The sequence below is a fragment of the Acinonyx jubatus genome, chromosome B2 (genome assembly GCF_027475565.1).
Source record: "Acinonyx jubatus isolate Ajub_Pintada_27869175 chromosome B2, VMU_Ajub_asm_v1.0, whole genome shotgun sequence".
In the NCBI taxonomy this organism is placed as follows: domain Eukaryota; kingdom Metazoa; phylum Chordata; class Mammalia; order Carnivora; family Felidae; genus Acinonyx; species Acinonyx jubatus.
The window spans coordinates 100330143-100349787 of NC_069385.1; the positions used below are offsets into that span (position 1 = coordinate 100330143).

Consider the following 19645-nt stretch of genomic DNA (forward strand, 5'->3'; position numbering starts at 1 on the left):
TCTTACATCATACACAAAAATAAACTCAAAATAGATGAAAGACCTAAATAAATATAAGACAGGAAGCCATAAAAATCCTCAAGGAGAAAGCAGGCAAAAACCTCTTTGACCTTGGCCGCAGCAATTTCTTACTCAACACATCTCAGGAGGCAAGGGAAACAAAAGCAAAAGTAAACAATTGGGACCTCATCAAAATAAAAAGCAAAGGAAATAATCAGCAAAACTAAAAGGCAACCGACACTATGGGAGAAGATATTTGCAAATGACCTATCAGATAAAGGGTTAGTATCCAAAATCTATAAAGAACTTCTCGAGCTCAACACCCAAACAACAAATAATCCAGTGAAGAAATGGGCAAAAGACATGAATAGACACTTCTCCAAAGAAGACATCCAGATGGCCAACCGACAAATGAAAAAATGCTCAACATCACTCATCATCGGAGAAATACAAATCAAAACCACAATGAATGAGATACCACCTCACACCTGTCAGAAGGGCTACAATTAACAACTCAGACAACAATAGATGTTGGCGAGGATGCAGAGAAAGAGGATCTCTTTTGCATTGCTGGTGGGAATGCAAACTGGTGCAGCCACTCTGGAAAACAGTATAGAGGTTCCTCAAAAAATCAAAAATAGAACTACTCTATGACCCAGGAATTGCACTACTATGTATTTATCCAAGGGACACAGGTGCTGTTTCGAAGAAACACATGCACCACATGCAATGTTTATAGCAGCACTATCAACAACAGCCAAAGAATGGAAAGAGCCCAAATGTCCATCAATGGATGAATGGATAAAAAAGATGTGGTGTATACACACACACACACACACACACACACACACACACACACACACACACACACACACACAATGGAGTATTACTCGGCAATCAAAAAGAAGGAAATCTTGACATTTGCAAGTACATGGATGGAACTAGAGGGTAATATGCTAAATGAAATCAGTCAGAGAAAGACAAATATCATCTGACTTCACTTATATGAGGACTTTAAGATAGAAAACAGATGAACATAAGGGAAGGGACGTAATAATAATATAAAAACAGGGAGGGGGATAAAACAGAAGAGACTCATAAATATGGAGAACAAACTGAGGGTTACTGGAGGAGTTGTGGGAGGGAAGATGGGCTAAATGGGTAAGGGGCATTAAAGAATCTACTCCTAAAAAAAAAAAAAAAAAAAGAATCTACTCCTGATATCATTGTTGCACTATATGCTAACTTGGATATAAATTAAAAAAATGAAATGGTAAAAAAAAAATTTTAAGTAAATAAAACAAGGTAATGGAATTAAAAAAGGAAGGGGTGATGGCAAAGAGTAACTTACATGTAGATCAAACAAGGCTTACCACTAGACCAGGGACTTGGCAAACTACAACAGTTCAACACCAACCTGCTGCCTGTTCTTCTAAATAAAGTCTAATTGGTGTACAGCCACACCTTAATTTACACATTGTCTATGACAGCTTTCACTCTGTAAGGGCAGAGTTGAGTGGTTCCAACAGAGATGGTATGGCCCACAAAGCCTAATCTATTTACTACCTACTCTCTCATATATTTTCCTGAGCATTTATGAAGGTCTGGCACAGCACGCAAGCTCAAATATCTGTTGAGTTGATGAATAAATGAGAAAAGACCATTAGATATGGAAATAATTGACGACCTTCAAGAAAGCAACTTATGAAGCATGGATTCTGAAGCAGTCAGAAAGGAGGTGGTTACATACCCAAAACAAAAGAAATAAACTTGGAGAAATGGGAGCTACTTACCTTTGACAAGAAGGTAAAGAGAAGATGAATGACAGCTTGGAAACTTTCTAAGGTGAAGAATGGGAAAATTGAACTTACCTTGCATCATTTGGTCTCATATTTGAGACCAACTGCAAAGTGAATATGGAAGACCTTGGGGTACAAAGAAAACAGAAAAAAAAAAAAAGAGAGAGAGAGAATATTTGATCATGTCTGTATAGGAAACGTGGCTGGAAGTGAAAAAGGATGAAAAAGATCACAGTGAGCAGGGGAGGAGTGTCCTCTTGAAAATGAAGAGCACAAATGGGGATGTTAATTAATAACATATAAATGCATGGAGATTTCCTGTAGAGGGGTGGATTTATGAGCATTTGTTTTTGCAACAAGGACCCAAAACCCAAAAAAACCTTCAGATAAAGTCAATAATTCTCTGTGCACTTTTTAATTTTCTGGCTCTGAGAAAGCAAATGGCTAACCAAGGGCGCCTGGGTGGCTCAGACTGTTGAGCGTCCAGCCCTTGATACCAACTCAGGTCATGATCTCACAGTTTGAGGTCAAGCCGCGCAGAGAGCCTGCTTGGGATCTCTCTCTCCCTTTCTCTCTGCCTCTACCCGGGTCACGCTCTCTCAAAATAAACTTAAAAAAAAAAAAAAAAAAAAAAGGCTAACTCCTAATTTTATCATGCTATGATTGACACTTGACATAAGAAGTACTCAGGTCTGACAAGTACTCGAGATCCCCTTTCATTATTCTTGGTGATTAGTCAAATAAAGGATTTGTATCCCCTTAGAGTGGGTTCTTTCCCAGATGGGAGGAGTTAGGAGCCAAAGACAGAACGGATAGAAGACAGGGAAGATGCGATGCCTGGCTTCATATCACCTTCAAGCATTTTCTGGCCCATTACAATAGAAGAGAGGGAAGATGAGGGTCAAAACAGGGATAGCAATGGAACTCTAACCCAGAACTTGAATTTGAATTTCTTTTTATTTTCATTGGTATCTTGCCCTAAGGGCCACACATTATCTTTTTCTCAGACAAAAAAAAAAAAAAAAAAAAAAAAAAAAAAGATTCTCCTGATAGTATGCCTAAGCAAGAAGCCTTCCAGTGTTGCTGGTATTTGCACAGATAAAGGGAAATTACAGAAAAAACTTCTGAGAAGTACTTGAATTAGATAGATGACCACGAATCTCCCCTCAGCCCTTAACGCTGCCCAGTCACCAAACAGTGCTTGTCCAGTCCACGCGCCCTCCCGCTTCCTAGACAGCTGTTGTCTTTCATTAGGCCTGTTACGTTTGTTTCACATTTTTTACAACTCCGGAAGTAAGATGCATTTTTTTGATTGATGGTGAATAACAATTATAATTGCCAGTTCATTTCTTAGATCAAATAATGCTATGCATTTATTTTCATTTTATTTTTATATTTATTTTATCAATATAGTCAATAGAATGGTGCATTTCACAGCTTCTCCTCTCTCCCGAAACCTCCAACATGTCCCCATCCTTACTCCTCCTGTGACATGACTGCTCTGAAAATGGCACACTGAGAAGGGCCCCTCAACCATGTTCACCCACCTTCCAGATGCTGCACCCACACTGTCCATCTTCCTACCTACTGCCATAGATCAAGGTTTCAAAGAGTAATCCCAGGACTCCTGGAAGCTCTATTCTCATAATACAACTAAACCAGTATTATTTGCTTTTTAACTTTTGTTTTCTCACAAATGCACAATGGAGTTTTCCAAAGATTACATGACCAATGGTAACACAGCAGTCTGAACACAGAAGCAGATGAAAACCCAGCTGTCATCTATTAATAAAGTCACACATTAAAGAGATTTGCAGAAATGTAAAACAATGCCGCTCTTCTATTTTTCTGTTTGGAAAATATAGTCATTAAAAAAATTATTTACTTTGAGAGAAAGAGAGAGCGAGAGAGAGAGAGAGAGAGAGAGATCATGCACAGGGGAGAGGCAAAGAGAGAGAATCCCAAGGAGGTTCCGTGCTATCAGCACAGAGCCCAATGCAGGGGTTGATCCCACAAACCATGGGATCATGACCCGAAACCAAGAGTCAAACACTTAATTGACTGAGCCACCCAGGTGCCTCTGGAAAATGTAGTTACTTTTAATAAAATATTGTTGTCTGTGTTAACATGAAATGGGTTTATTATTTTTTTAAAAAACGAATAAATATTTAAAAATTTCTCAGATGTAAGTTTCAATATGGTGAATATCAATAGATGAAAACCACACGAACAAAAACTCTTTATGGTCCTCACTAATTTTTAGCAGCATACAGGTGCTCTGAGACCAGAAAGTTTGAGAACAAGTGCCAGAGATGAATGCTTGGTGCTTCTGTCTCCACCAGGTACTGAGTCCCATCCTCTGGCCCATTCTCCACAAAGCTCCCCACTCACACATTTGTCAGTTTCCCTTTCTGCAAACTCATTCCCATTTATGTACAAATAGGCTGTTATTTATTTTATCTTAAAAATAAACAAAAACCTTCCCTGTTGACTCTAGTTCCTCTGACTGCCCAGGTTTCCTCCCCTTTACAGCAAACTTCCTCAAAAGAGTTGTCCATAATTCCAGGGTCTCAAATTCCTCTCCTCCCATTCTCTCTTATATACCCTCCCATCAGGTTCTCCTGCCCTTTCCATTCTACTGAAACTCCCACTTGGATCCCCCTACATTGCTACATCCCCATTTGACACAATGAATCATTCTGTCTTCCTTGATATATAGTAGGCTCTCCCTTTGCAAGGTTCAGATATGCATGAATTTCAGTTGCCACTGTTGAGTTAAATGACCCAGTCCCTTAACAACATGGTTCAAATTTCAGTGACCACAGTGTATTGACTGTGAGGAACTGCACAAAGCACAAACTCACTGTCAGGCTGGTCGATGTACTAATCACCACACAAACAACACATGCACGTCGATCAGTGACCATCATTGCACTTTTTTCAAAGCCTGTCAGTGACTGGCCACTGGGTATCTATTTTTCTGCTCACAGATAGGTGGCAAAATGTGTATTTGAAATGTATCATTGAAAAGGAAATGGGCCAAGAAAAGTGGAAGTGAAGCAAAGACACAGAAAGTTCTAACACTGGAAGTAAACCTGGAATCTAACATAATGGAGGTACAGAAGTAGCTGACCACTACTTCTGGTGGCCACCACCACCATTGGTGACTCTCAACGAGTGCACAGACGGGACAGGCAGCCCAAGGCCCAAATGTGGAGACTGGGCGCTTGGGAAGGATAAGGATCTCCCAGATGCAGCGAGAAACTTCCCATTAAAAGAACTCTCAGAGGTACTTCATGGTCATTAAAAGAATAGGAGGAGATACTTTACCACATTGAAAGTGAAAATAATGTAATGTTGAAAGCTGATCCAAAATTAGAAAGGACTATGACAATCTGCCAGGGCATAGAAAAGACACTCATTCGCTCTGAACAAGGCAAGCACTGTTCAACCTAGTCTTTGGCAAGTTTCGAGAGAGACCATCCCAAGCAGGTTCGGAGCCGCCAATGCAGACAGCCCGATGCGGGGCTTGATCCCACAACCCTGGGATCATGACCTGAGCCAAAATCAAGAGTTGAACTCTCAACTGACTGAGTCACCCAGGCACCCTGGCAAGTGTTTTACAAAGAGGTAAAACACTTTAATTCTTAATGTTGCTAATGTTTTAAATCACAGTGTACCAAATAAAAACTGGTTTTACTATTTTTTTCATGTCCCTATACATTCATAACCATTCAGTGTCCCTATACATTCATGTTTTTTTCATGTTTTGACCGAAATTTTTACAGGTCACAGAACAACAGTAAATTTTCCCATTAATTATTAAGATTATTTTTGCATGGCTGTTTTTAGGGTCCCATGCTCTGTGCAAAGGGAGGGTGGCCTGCACTTCCTTCACCTGACTTCCAGGGCACCACACCCACTTCGTTTTCTTCCTGCCTCACTAGCTGTCCTTCCCAGTCTCCTCCCTCGATGCTTACTTTTGAAGGACCCAGAGCCTAGTCCTTGGAGCTATTTTCTTCATTTAAATGGACTCCCTTAGAGATTTCACCCAGTCCTGTGGCCTAAAACATCATCTATATGCCAACAGCTTCCACATTTACATCTCCAGCCCAGACCTGAAACCCAGATTTATATATCCAAAGGCCTGTTTGATATTTCTACCTGGATATCCAATAGTTACCTTAAACCTAGGGTATCTGTTAGAAGGTGGAGGAAGGTCAGTAAAGTATCCCCTGGAACAGAAAGGCACTTTAAGGCTGAAAAACAAAGTAAGCCACTCCATACCATTTATATAGTTTCTTTCGGGGTAAGTTACTGACAGGGGGATCGGGTAGATGGATCCAGGTACTACCCAGCTATTCTCTGCCCCCATTCTCCATCCAGTTGGGACCTCAATCCCCAGCTTTCATGGAGCGAGGGGTATGGTGGTGAGGTCACAGGGTAGCTATCTAAAGTGCTACCATTTGGGCACCAAAGGATCTTTACTGGTTACCTAAAGCAGGCCTTCTGTGCCCCAACCATCTCTACCGGCTACCTACAGCGGGGCCTTCTGTGTGCCAGCCAGCTCTACCAGTTACTGAAAGCAGGCCTTCTATGCACCACTTTAGGGAAGATCAGAACAAGCCTTGCTGCCGTCCAGTCAGGGCAGACGTTAACCACCACTGGGCCAGGAACACACCAGCCCCCAGCAGGGACTTTGTATGGGCATGAACAAGATGGTGGGCCAAAGATGGAGTCAGTGTTGTCAGAACTCCTACAATAACCAAAGCTGAAATCCTCCACCAACCAAAAGAAAAAAAAAAAACAAAAAAACCCTCCTTTACCCATAATGCACATCTTTCCCATCTCAGTTGATGGCAACTCCTTCCTTCCAGTTGCTCAGGACAAAAACCTTGCAGTCATTTTTAACCACTGTCTTAAATCCTTTACACAATCTGTCTGAAGTCCCATTGGCTCTACCTTCAAAATACATCCTGAATAAAAGCACTTTTCCCCACGTTCACTGACGCACCTGGTCACACATCGTCCCCTCTTGCCTGGATTGCTACCATATCATCCTAACTCATCTCCCTCCTGATCTAGTCTCAGCATAAGAGCCAGGGGGGTTCTTTCAAAACACATGTCAAATCTTGCCATTCCTTGACACAGAACCCCCCACAGTGGCTCTCCATGTCACTCAGAGAAAAGTCAACATTTTCCCAAAGACCCAGTGGGGCCTACCTGATCTAGTCCCCTGTTAGGTTCTAACCCCCCACCCCCTCCTCTCACTCCCTGGCTCCCATCTGCTTGCTTCTTGCCAGTACCCGAGGCAGGCTGGGCCTTCACACTTGCCATTCCCTCTTCCCGGATAGCTCCTCCCCCACATATCCACATACCTAACTCCTTTTCCTTCAAGTGTTTGCTCGCTGTCACCTTCTCTAGATGTGCCAGCCTCCCCACAGCAACTGCAACCTACCACCACCCTCCAGAATCCTTATCCTCCTATTGTCCTCCACTTTTCCATACCACCCATCACCTACTGTGTTGTTTATTGGCTGTCTCCCTCCTACTGCTTATAAGGTCAACTCCATGAGAAGAGCAACTTCTCATCTATTCTGCTGACTGATAAAAAGCCCAAGGGCTTAGTGAGAGTATCTGATGCCTACTAGGCCTTCAATAATTATTTGCTAAGTAAATGAAGTTGAAAAAGTTCTAAGTTTCTAGTTACGATAATGGACTCAGAAAGCCTTCTGCGTATGTCTAATAACTCCCATTTGGTGAAGGAAATCTGAAAATCTAAAATGTGATTACCCATCTATTTTACCAAGAAGTATTTCCTAAATATCTTATATGTGCCAAAGCCAAAGTGGACCCTAGACAGGCAAACATACTTTTCCAATTCCGGTGCAGGAGCTTCTCGCTTTTGAACACGGTTCTGAATGGACAAGAGTGCTTCTGGCGAATACTGGGCAGCATTGCTCTCCATGTACTTCAAAACATAGTCATCTGTATCAAGGATGATGAACCGGTGGCCAAACACTGGGGAGAGGGTAGAAATAGGCTTAGGTTGGTTATGCCTTTAATCATCCAATTAGGGGTAAAATAACACTGATCCTCCAATGAAAAATTCAGATAGGCATTTGTGAACTAGATGACTGAATTTTCAATAGTTCTCTAAACTAATATGCAGTAGTTTGCTCAGTTTGCTCAGGAAGTCAGGGCCTACATCCATAGCCTACAAATGCAACCAACTTCTAGTTAATTGATAAGGAAACAGATTAAGACACTGTATCACGATATATAAGCATACAAGCTTTATTTCAGCTGGAATATAGCCTACCTGCCTCTTACAAGAGTTAAATGAATTAAATTCCAACTAAGAAGAATCCATTCGCTTGGTGGGTAGGAAAGCTAAACCATGTTTAGACCTACCCTCAATCACAGCACCAATGAAGAAGTCAGTAGGGCCATAGTAGATGGGGTTTTCCACTGACGAGGACGGCTTAACAACTTTAGTTCTGCCAAGGTACTTGCCACCAATGATGCCAGAATTGCGAACAGGCGGCTCAAAGATACTGATCATGTCACTGGCTAGAAAATAAGAGAAGACAAATCGGCGGTCTTTGTCTTCTGGGATGGGAGAGTCCTAGAAAGGAGAAGAAAGGAAGTTATTATGAAGGTACATGATCTATCCAGATGCTCTAAACTTAAATATCTATAGGACTAGGTATAAAATATAAACCAAATATACAAAGTATAATATAAATGAACAGAGATGGGGGCAAGGGGAGACTCTGGTAGCCTGGAATAGACATGACTCATTTAAAGGAGGCTGCTCCAGCTCAACTCTGGTTGCTGCCTTGTGGTAAAGTAGGCCCAATGTTGCTAGATTCTCCCAGTTTTCATGAGAAGACAGAAATCTGGGTGTTGTATGTAAGTGATGAATCACTAAATTCTACACCTGAAACTAATGTTACACTATATATTAACTAACTAGAATTTAAATAAAAACTTGGAAAGAAAATAAAACTCCAGATTTTAAAAATGTTGACCTTAACTCTTTTAGAGCACCATGATGCGGGCCAAACAAAACATATGTGGGCTACATTCTGTCACAGGCTGCCCACAGTTTGAGACCTCTTGGCTGACATTATGTTCAACTTCATGGACACTAAGATGATTATGCAAAGTTCAGTTCTTTAAACCAATCCATTTATATACATATTTTAAAAATAAAACTGAAGAAAGGGAGAATCAGTAATAAAATGTCATAGAGCTGAAACTGATTCTGAGAAACTGTCTTGTAGACAAGACTGTTCCTAAATCAAATCACTGAGAGTGATCACAGAACCCTAAGAAACAGATTCCAGATTGAACAGGCCTAAATGCAGACATGCTTATTCTTGACTGAAATCCTCTCCAATTTTAACTCAAGCACATACCTTCTCATTCACAACATGGAATTTCTTGTATATCAATTTCTCCTTTATCAAAGAAAGTCACGGGGTTTCTTCTTAGTAAAATAATTTCCTCCTACCATTCCCTAATCTAACAGTCTCCAAACCTTTTTGATACTCCTACAATGAAAAAATGTTTCAATATCCACAATATAGTTAATAAAAAGCAAATCACATCACTCCTCTGCTCTCAAACCTCCAGAGGATTCCCATCACATTGAATAAAATATGAAGTTCTGAGCATGGCTACAGACAGGGCTATACTCAGGGGGTTACAGGAAGAACACCAATGGTTCACTCTGGCAGGACTATTTTAAAACTTAAAAAAATATATTTTTTAATTTTTATTTTGAACTAAGATGAGACTTAAAGTTGTATCAACAAAAGGGAATTTTCATATACCCCTCACCAAGCTTCCCCTAATATTAGCATCTTACATAATCACAGTACAATGGTCAAAGCCACAGTAATGGTAAACAGTAATGTACAATACTGTTAAATAAATTACTGTCCTTATTCAAATTTCTCCTGTTTTTCACTTATGTTCTTTTTCCGTTTCAGAATCCTATACAGGATCTCACGTTGCATTTAGCTGTTGTTTCTCTTCAGTCTCCTCCAAACTGTGACGGTTCCTCATTCTGTCTCTGTCTTTCATGACCTTGACACTTTTGAACCATAATGGTCAATTATTTTGGTGAATATCCCTTGTGCATCTCATTTTTGCACATTTGGCAAAAATACCACAGAAAAAAATGTCATGTCTTTCTCAGCATATCAAGTTCGTGATATTGCCTTATCTTATTATTAGTGATGTTGACCGTGGTCACTTGGTTAAGAAGATACCTGCTGGGTTTCTCCCTTCTAAAGTTACATTTCCCTTTGCACTTGATAAATATCTTGAGGAACACACACTATGAAAATCCTGTTTCTCCTTAAAGGTTTTCCCTTTGATTTGAATTTAATTTTAGCATCCACTGAAGGATCTTATCTACGACAGTTATTGCTGTGATGGTGTGTGCTTAGTGGTAATCTCTTATTGCCCTCTTCTCTCTGCATTTATTAACTGAAATTGTACTGTCCCTTTGAGGATGAGTATTGTACTGCTGATGTTTAGAATTACAGGTATGTGATGACAGTAAGAAGATCAACTTTTGGTTTTATTTTTTAATTGTCTGCAGGCTTGTTACCTACATCCCTTGTTGCCTGCACCACGGGGGACTACTCCCACCACTCTAGCCCTTTGATCTTGTTAGGCCACTGGTTGCACAGCTCTGAGCTTGTGCCTGACCCCATCTTCATGGCAATCTCTCTACCTTGCATTCCGTGTACACCACCTCTGCATCAGATGCAGTTCCCTCAGATATGCCACTGGTAGCTCCCTCGGTCATTCTTTCTGGTCATTCTCCTGTACTCTGTGGTCCCCCACCTCCCCCAGCATTTCCCTTATCTTCCAGTATAAATGAGCCCTTCCCCCATCACTCTGTCTCCGGCTTTTTTACAGAATGTTTGTCTTGTTTTCCGCTGTACCCTCAATGCCCAGAACTATGCCAAGCCCAAAGTAGTTCTCTAATATTTGTTGAATGAATGAGTGAATGAATAATGCAACATATGTTCTTCTATATAAACATGTTCTGTGCACTACAAAGTACATGTAAAAATATCAGAGGCTATAAAATACATGCACTCATAATAAATTATAAACAGAGGTTGTAATATTTTCTTCACACCCCCATGGATTATATGCTGTCCCCAGGCTCGTTGGAAGGGCAAGCTTGCTGCCGTGGAGACCACTGCTCAAGTTACGTCCTTATGCTCTTCTCAAGCTTCCCCAAGTTTGTCAGTTAGCACTCCACTCTGAGCCCTGGATATTTCCCTAGCATATTTTTACTTAGGCACCAACTGCCTACCTGGGTTTATAGCATACTTGATTTCCTCAGAACATGTGCAGTATCTGTCTGAAATCAAGAGAACTTAATTGTATTTGTCTCTGATCACTGTGCCAACATACTTCCTTCTTGTGAATTTCTGTCTTTTCTTCTGGAGTCCCCATATTCTGAGGCCCCTCTTACTGTCAGGCACACTTCTTTCATCCTCCAGAGCTTTTGTGATGAACTAAATGAATACACCCTCTACTTCACTAACTAGGTCAGGGAAAAACCTTTGAAAATTACCGTGACCAAAATACCACCTCTTTCTTCTTGCCCATGAGAAGATAACCACTACTTCTTTACTAATAGTTCTGCTGGTGTTCTTTTAAATCTGTATACACACACACACACACACACACACACACACACACACACACACTTTACTGTGAAATACAATACAGAGAAACACTACAAAAAAGCCAAAAATGTACAGTTCAAAGAATTTTCATAAAGTATGAACAATGTGTAACCACCACCCAGATCAAGAAACAGAACATTGATGGAATCTGGAAAACCTCTCCAATCAACATCCTATCCCTCCCTAAATTTTTCTTTGCTTTGTTTTACTAGAAAGCTGGCATCCCTAAACAGTTCTGTTTTGCCTGTTTTTTTTAATCTTCATAAAAATGAAATTTTGTAACATGTATGTATTCTTTTGTCTCTGGATTATTTTAAATACTTTTTTTTTAAGTTTATTTTTTGAGAGAGAGAGTGCAAGAATATGAGCGTGAGCAGGGGAGGAGCAGAGACAGAGGGGGACAGAGGATCCAAAGTGGGCTCCATCCTGACAGCAGAGAGCCTGACATGGGACTCAAACCCATGAACTGCGAGCATGACCTGAACTGAAGTTAGACGCTTAACCAACTGAGCCACCCAGGTGCCCCTTGTGTCTGGATTCTTACATTCCAAGTTATGTTTGTGTGATTTATCCTTGTTATTTGTAGCTATAGTTGATTCATTTTCATTGCTGAGCAGAATTCAAATTATTGTATAATATGCCATAATTTGTTTATCCAGTTTCCTATAGATGGACATTTAGGTCTATTTTTGGCTATCATGAAATATGCTGCTAGGATATTCTTATTTTTTGGTGTGCGTGTAGTGTTCCATTTTGGCACAATCTAGTATACTTGATTATGCCAAACTGTTTTCCTAACTAAGTCACTAAAAGTAAGAGAATTCGTATTGTTTCATGTTCTCACCAATGTAATAATCCTGGTAGGTGAGTAGAGGCAATTCACTGCAGTTAGAATTTGTACTTCACTGATCACTAAAGAGGCTGTGTACCTTTCCTTAGGTTTGTTGGCTTTTTGGATATCCTGTTTCACGAAATAGTGGTTTCTGGTTCATTTAAAAAAATGATTTTAGACTCTTTATTATATGTTCTGGATATAAGTTCTTTGTTGATTTCTCTTTTTTTAAGTTTATTTATGTATTTTGAGAGAGAACGAACCCCAAGCAGCCACCCCTCTGTCAGCCCAGAGCCCAATGTGAGGCTCGATCTCACCAACTGATCATGACCTGAGCTGAAACCAAGAGTTGGACACTTAACTGACTGAGCCCCCCAGGTGCCCCGTTGATTTCTATAGTAACATCTTCTCCCACTCTGACCTTGCTCTTTTTACTCTCTTAATGGTGTTTTTTGAGGAACAGAAAATTTCCATCTTACTGGGTCAAATTTACCCATTTTTAAAACAATTACTGCTCTTTGTGTCCTGCTAAAAAAAAAAATCTTTCCTTACTACAAAGATTATATTATCATCAGGATGTTTGATTGCTTTGCCTTTTACATTTAAGTCTTCAATCCACCCAGAATTGATCCCTATTTTTGGTGTGAGGTAAGACCAAATTTTCTTCTTACTCCCCATATGGATATGGATATCTGATTGTTCTGATACCATTTATTGGAGACCTGCCCTTTCTAGCGCCTTCTGAAGGACCATATTTGTCATTTTTCTTAAGTGGGTGGGGGTCTGTTTCTCAGTTAATTTATTTGATTCCATGCTATAAATACCTATTGTTGTACCAATACCATATTGTCTTAATTACTTTATGTGACTTTTTAATATACTGTGGTATTTTGGAGAACAAATTCCACAGATCTTGTTCTCCAGTATCTTGGCTATTCTTGGTGCCTTGCATCTCCACACAAATTATAGAATCAATTTGCCAAGTTCTGCAAAAATAAAAACACTTTGGGATTTTGACTGCAATTGTTTTGAAACCATAGATCAACTTGTGGCAAATTATCTTTATAATACTGAATCTTTTAACTGATGAACATGGTATGTCCCTTCATTTATTTAGGTCTTCTTTAATTTTCTCTCAATAATCTTTTTGGTATTAAACATGTTTTGTTTTATTCCTAGAAATATTTTTGAAGCTATGGTAAATGGCATTTTTCCAACTTTATTTTTTGTTGCCATTTATACATGGATTCTACTAATGTAGAATCTACACATAATGTAGATCCTTTGTGATTTTCCACATATATAATCCTTTATTTTAGATAATGATGATAATCTTCCTTTTTAATCCTCATACCTTTTATTTCTCTTATTGTTTTACTGCTCTTGCTAGGACCTCTAGTACAATGTTGAATAGAAGGGGTGATAGCAGTCTTACCTTGTTCCTAGTCTCAGAGAATACACACTCAACATTTCATCACTAAGTCTGCTGTTTGAATGAATACTTAGATTTTTGAAAAATACTCTTCATCAGACTACGGAAATCCCCTTTTATACCCTACTTACTAAGAGTTTTGTTTTGAAGTCATAATAGGTGAATTTTATCAAATACTTTCCTGCGTTTAGTTTTATCCCTTTATTCCTGCAATAATTTTTCAAAACTGAAATACTCTGTTTCTTGTTCTCTGCTGAAGTCCTCAATCTTATCCTCTTTCTCCTTAAACACAGTAAATATTGTTTGTTTTTTAAGTTTGAGTTTGGTAACACCAGCATTTGAAGCTCCTGTGGATCTATTTCTATTGTCTATCGTTTGTGTTCATTTTTCTTCACGTCCTCTTGCCTTGTGTCTGGACACCGTGTTATTAATATTGCTTTTTTGAATAAATGCCATATATTATATTTTTCACACTGTTTGTAGAAATAGTTCGAAGCTTATGATGATGCTATCTTCAAAGAACTTAATTTGCTTCTGCCAGACACCTGGGTCATTAGGTGTCTAGGATCACATTAATCTGATTTCTGGAACTGAGACACTTCAGGGACTGAGACAATTCAAAGCCAGACAATAGTCCCTTCAAGGATTATGCACTTATGGATAAAGTACAGAGGGTTTACCAGCTACTTCTGCATTTGATGGGCCCTACATTCCAATATTTGCCCTCGTAGGTGCTTCCACCGCAACCAGCACAATTCCCAGAGGAAAAATGGCTGCACCTCCCAGGCTCACCCCTCTGGTTTTCAATATTTCTGTGGTTTTTGCTCAATGATTCTTCACATCTTATTGTCCAGCACCTTCACACAGTAGTAAAGACACACACACACACACACACACACAGGCACACACACCAATTCTTCTAGTTACTTTCAACAAGAGGGAAGTCCAAATTATCTAGTCTATCATTGCTAGAAATAGAAGTCTTCTACTGACTCTTCCAACTTTTGTGATATATCACATTTGCCCAGGTTATTTGTGAATATAGAACACTGCAGTCAATATAAATGTATTTTTTTCTTCTCACTTAGCAATATCTAACATTATTCATAGGAATTTTTGTAATCAATTATAGAATATAATAATTTTTCCATGATTTGCAGGCATGGGAGGTAAACTACAATTATGTAATTCACAAACTCACGTGAGCCCTTTTCCCTTCTCACAGACTAAGTGTTATACTGGTTCTTAATCAAAAGAATACCGGGCTGCTGAGGGTTCTCAGAGCTGCAGGGATAAGATTTGTTTTCTAGCTTCCTTCCTCATGATGGCTTTTCATGTCACTTTCTTCAGGGCTGTGGTATTTCTCTGTAGTAAAAACACCCATGATACTCTTTTCTACTGCCTTGCTCACATATAAGATGGCAGCACTAAAATTGCTTATACTGGAGGTACTGTCATATTCCCCAAATTATTTACACTGTAAAATAGAAATGTACTAGGGGTGCCTGGGTGGCTCAGTCAGTTAAGTGTCCAACTTCGGCTCAGGTCATGATCTTGCAGTCTGTGAGTTCGAGCCCCACATCCAGCTCAGTGCTGACATCTCAGAGCCTGGAGCCTGCTTTGGATTCTGTGTTTCCCTCTCTCTCTGCCCCTCGCCTGTTCATGCTCTGTCTCTCTCTCTCCCAAAAATAAACATTAAAAAAATTAAAAAATAATAAAATAGAAATGTACTCTTTAAAAAAAAAAAGAATGCTGGGCTGGACTCAGAAGGCTGAGTTCTAGTGCTGCCTCTGCCTAAGCAGCATTAACCCCTGGGACAAACCAACTAGCCTCTCTGATTCTTATGTTTTGAAACATAAAATATGCATAATATCATATTGCCTAACTCATGGGTAGTGTATGTGTAAAAAAACTTACCCATTCAACCAACAGTTACCAAATACCTACAAAGTCTAGAGAGACATGATCCTGGTCCTCACGGAGCTTACGGTTACTACATCATAATTCAAGAAGCATCCTGAACTTTAACAATAACTCAGAGAACTTGGTAAAAATATAAAACATTCACCAATCAGAATTTTTATGGTGTGGAATGTGCTAGTTGGCCTAGAGTTTGCTAGGACTCTTTGTACTTAAAGCTTTGTTCAACATTTTTCTAAAATATATTAGCCAACTATATTTTAGAAAAATATTTGATTAAATTTTTATTCTTTCAAATATATGCATACAATTTGAAAAGTCACCTGGCCCACCTCTCCACACTCCCAATTCCTATTTCCAGAAGTAACTTATTTCAATTTCTATTTATGTCCATATTTCTAAATAAAATGCTTACATTCCTATTTCTACATATTTTCCATTTTAAAAGGCATTATCCTTTGAATTCCCATCCGGAATTTGCCTCAGGTAATTCAGCCAATGAGTAGAATATTAGGGATTTAAATTTATGCCTGTTTCCAAACCCATGCTCTTAACCACTAGCCATATGACCTCTCAAAGGCAATATCTATTGAGCTGGTATGATTCCATTTATTACATTTAATGAATATAAAATGCATCAACCTAGATGTCAAAGGTAATGATAAAAATTAGTGGGATATGGTCCCTATCCTCAAGGAAAACACAGTACCCTCGACTGCACACAGGTATACAAATAACTTGACTGTGTCAGACTTTCATAATTACTTAATAAAAAAGGCAAACACGTCAGTCAAAAGTTAAGGGGTAGGGAGAGATTAATGATCTACTAAAGATGGTTATAGGAAATAGAACTAGAGCTAGGTGTGGGTTCAGGGCACCACCCCTAATACTATCCAACCTGCCCAAAGGTTGGGGATTGGATCTCATGCCTTGTTCAAGTTAACACAAAACTCTGAGAGCTGATATTCCACAGCTTACAGACAAAATGGACAACCGGGCACCAAGACAGAACAGAATCTCAGCACATGAAAGTCCTCCTCACCAGTGCAGCCAAATAACGAAGCACCTTGTTATCGTCCATCAGCATTTTCATAACATCTTTTTTTGGAGCTTTTGGAATGAGAACAAAGCAATTCTGAGCAGAGTCTTCAACTAGTCCATAGCCGTTATAAGGAGGTAATTCCTGAAGAAATACAAGAAGTAAAGCAGATGATATTTGCGTTAAAATTACATTAAAGGTAACTAAGTTTATTTTTTAAAAATCTAGAAAATACTTATTCAAAAGCAATTTCTATATATAAGAATGTACTGTATTCAGAAAATGTAACATTGCATTTTCCATTCCTTTTTATATATAGACTTTACACCATGATCGCTGCCCATAGGAGTGGCTGATGATGCTACAGAGTAACTGTCAGGGCTAGATTGAAAGTACAGTCGTCCCCTTTACCCATGGGGGGGTATGTCCCAAGACCCCCGGTAGATGCCTTGACCCTATATATACTATTCTCTTTCTCATACATACCCATGAAGAAATTATACAGTAGGCACAGGAAGAGATTAACAACAATAACTAATTATAAAATAGAACAATTGTAACAACATACTATAATAGAAGTTATGTGAATGTGGGCTCTTTCTCTCAAAATATCTTGTTGTACTGCACCCACACTTCATCTTCATCTTGTGAGGACACGAGATGATAAAATGCCTACGTAATGAGATGACATGAGGTGAGTGACATAGGCGTTGTGACAGTGTTTGGCTACTATTGACCTTCTGATGATACATCAGGAGGAGGATCATGTGCTCCCAGACTGCAGTTGACCACCAGTAACTGAAACCATGAAGAGTGAAACCACGGACAAGGAAGGGGTGTGACTCTTGTGTTGCTGATGTCCACTGACCCCTTACTGCCAAAGCAGCAGCTGGCCCTACTCCCAATCCTGGCCCTTGTGATCATCCTACCACGGAGAAGCCCAAGGCTCCGTGACTTCTTTGCTCTAGGGTGTGGGCCTCAGCCTAACGATCTGGAAACTGTTTTCTCAGTTCACCCAAAGGGTGTGTGTGTGTGTGTGTGTGTGTGTGTGTGTGTGTGTGTGTGTTGGAGTCGGGGGAGGCCAAGGCTTGGTTTGTGCTTTTTTCCTATTTACCTCCATATTTCTAATATTTTTATTTATTGATTTTGGCATGACAGCCAGGAGTCTGTGTTTTCAGTAGAAACAGAACACATCCAACAGATTCATGTTTATTTCTTCCTCAGCTAACAGATCAGCCTGACCTAAATGTCATGAATATGTCCACTTCATACCCACTTCTATCCCTGACCATAGGCTTGGCTCTAGCTTTATCCCTCTAGACCCAGCTATGGCTTCCCATCCCTGCTTTCCAACTACATTGTTCAGTGTTTAAATGACTGAAATGTAATGACTAAGGAGAGCTGAAAGGTGTTTGCTGTTTGGTAAGTAGCTCTCTCCTACTCATTTCCAACAAATACTTTCATAGACAGGCAGACAGAGCTTACTATGACTAACGTGCCATATGTGTGGATGCAGAATTAGTTTTATTATATAGGGTGACCGAGATAGGGCAAAACAAACCAAAATCTACAGTGGTTCTTTAGGTCTCTCTGCTCTTTATCGAAGCCTTCCTTCCCTTTCCTTTCTTTAGAAGAGAGGTTAGGAGAAAAAGATGATAGTAAAAGGATGGGAAGCAGATGTTTTCTGGACTCAAAGGCTTGGATCAGTCAAAAGATGGATCATAGCCTTTTCATGAGTGCTCCATTTTATTGCAATCCCTCTCCACCCTACCTCTTGGTTAGGTCAGGTTCCTTCTTGTAACGATGTCTGACATTTAACAGAGTCACACTTGTACTTTGCGGTGTGACCTTGGACCGACTTTGGCTCATGTCATGATCTCACAGTTTGTGAGTTCAAGCCCCACATCAGGCTCACTGCTGTCAAGAGCAGATCCTCTGTCCCCCATTCTCTCTGCCCCTCCCCTGTTCATACACTCTCTCTCAAAAGTAAATAAACATTTAAAAAATCTAAATCTCTCCTACGGTACTTTTTCCTGTATATTGCATCAAATGCTACCCTAAAATTTGGGGGTAGGCAAAAGGGCCTTATTGTAAATCTTAATCAATGAGTCCATTCATTGATAAGGAGTTCTATCAGAGAAAAAGCTGACAGAGAAAGGTACTATCATCATCCATACTTCCTTCTAGAAGTTTTATTGCCCCTGGGAACTCATAGCATACCAAAATCCAAATCCTTCTTTGTAACTGTTTGTATGAAATGGTTGGTTCTAAAAGGCTTGCCTAAGATATCACTTGCCTCTTTGGGGAACAAATACATACTTTATAGGTAGTCTTCTTGTCCAGTTCAAGAAACATACCAAATGTGTCCTATTTGCTAGGCACCGTGTTAGGTGCTCTCTGCCCTCAAAGAACTTACAGTCTAGTAGAAAAGATTCATAGACAGATATTCTAATATAATAGACCAGTTCTGGCAGAGGGAGGTACAGGACCCCAGGAACACACAGGAGAGGTGATTAGCCCTGCCAGGAGCTTTAGAGAAGCCCATTTGTCTGGGAGGAGAAGGAAGAGCGATGTAAAGAAATAAAGGAAAAGTGAAAAGTGGTTCAAGCAAGTGGAAGAGCATCAGCAAAAGTCCAGAAGAGTGAAACAGAAGGCTGTACTGGCAGAACCATACATAATTCAGTATAATTGGAGGCTCAGTGCGAGCAGCAGGGCAGCTGATCAGGGGAAGGCAGAGGCCTGGGCTGCAGGAATTCAATAATTCCATCCTTCCATTCACATCTTTCTTTTGAAAAGAAAGAGCCATGACATTATCTTACACACAGAGTGGCAATATAAAGGTGGATCACAGGTATTAATACCCTATTTTATACCTATTTTAGACCAAAGAAGTTGTAT

General features: G+C 39.7%; 1 protein-coding gene across 1 annotated transcript in view; it reads right to left on the reverse strand.

The window, feature by feature from the left end:
• The window catches only part of EFHC1 (EF-hand domain containing 1), a 66902-nt gene that overhangs the window by 17527 nt on the left and 29730 nt on the right, over positions 1–19645 (reverse strand). The window contains exons 7-9 of the mRNA XM_015070117.3: positions 16751–16891; positions 8214–8427; positions 7673–7820 (exon numbers count right to left, since the gene is read on the reverse strand). Of these exons, the coding sequence (XP_014925603.1) occupies positions 7673–7820; positions 8214–8427; positions 16751–16891 (503 nt within the window). The remainder of the gene's footprint in view (positions 1–7672; positions 7821–8213; positions 8428–16750; positions 16892–19645) is intronic.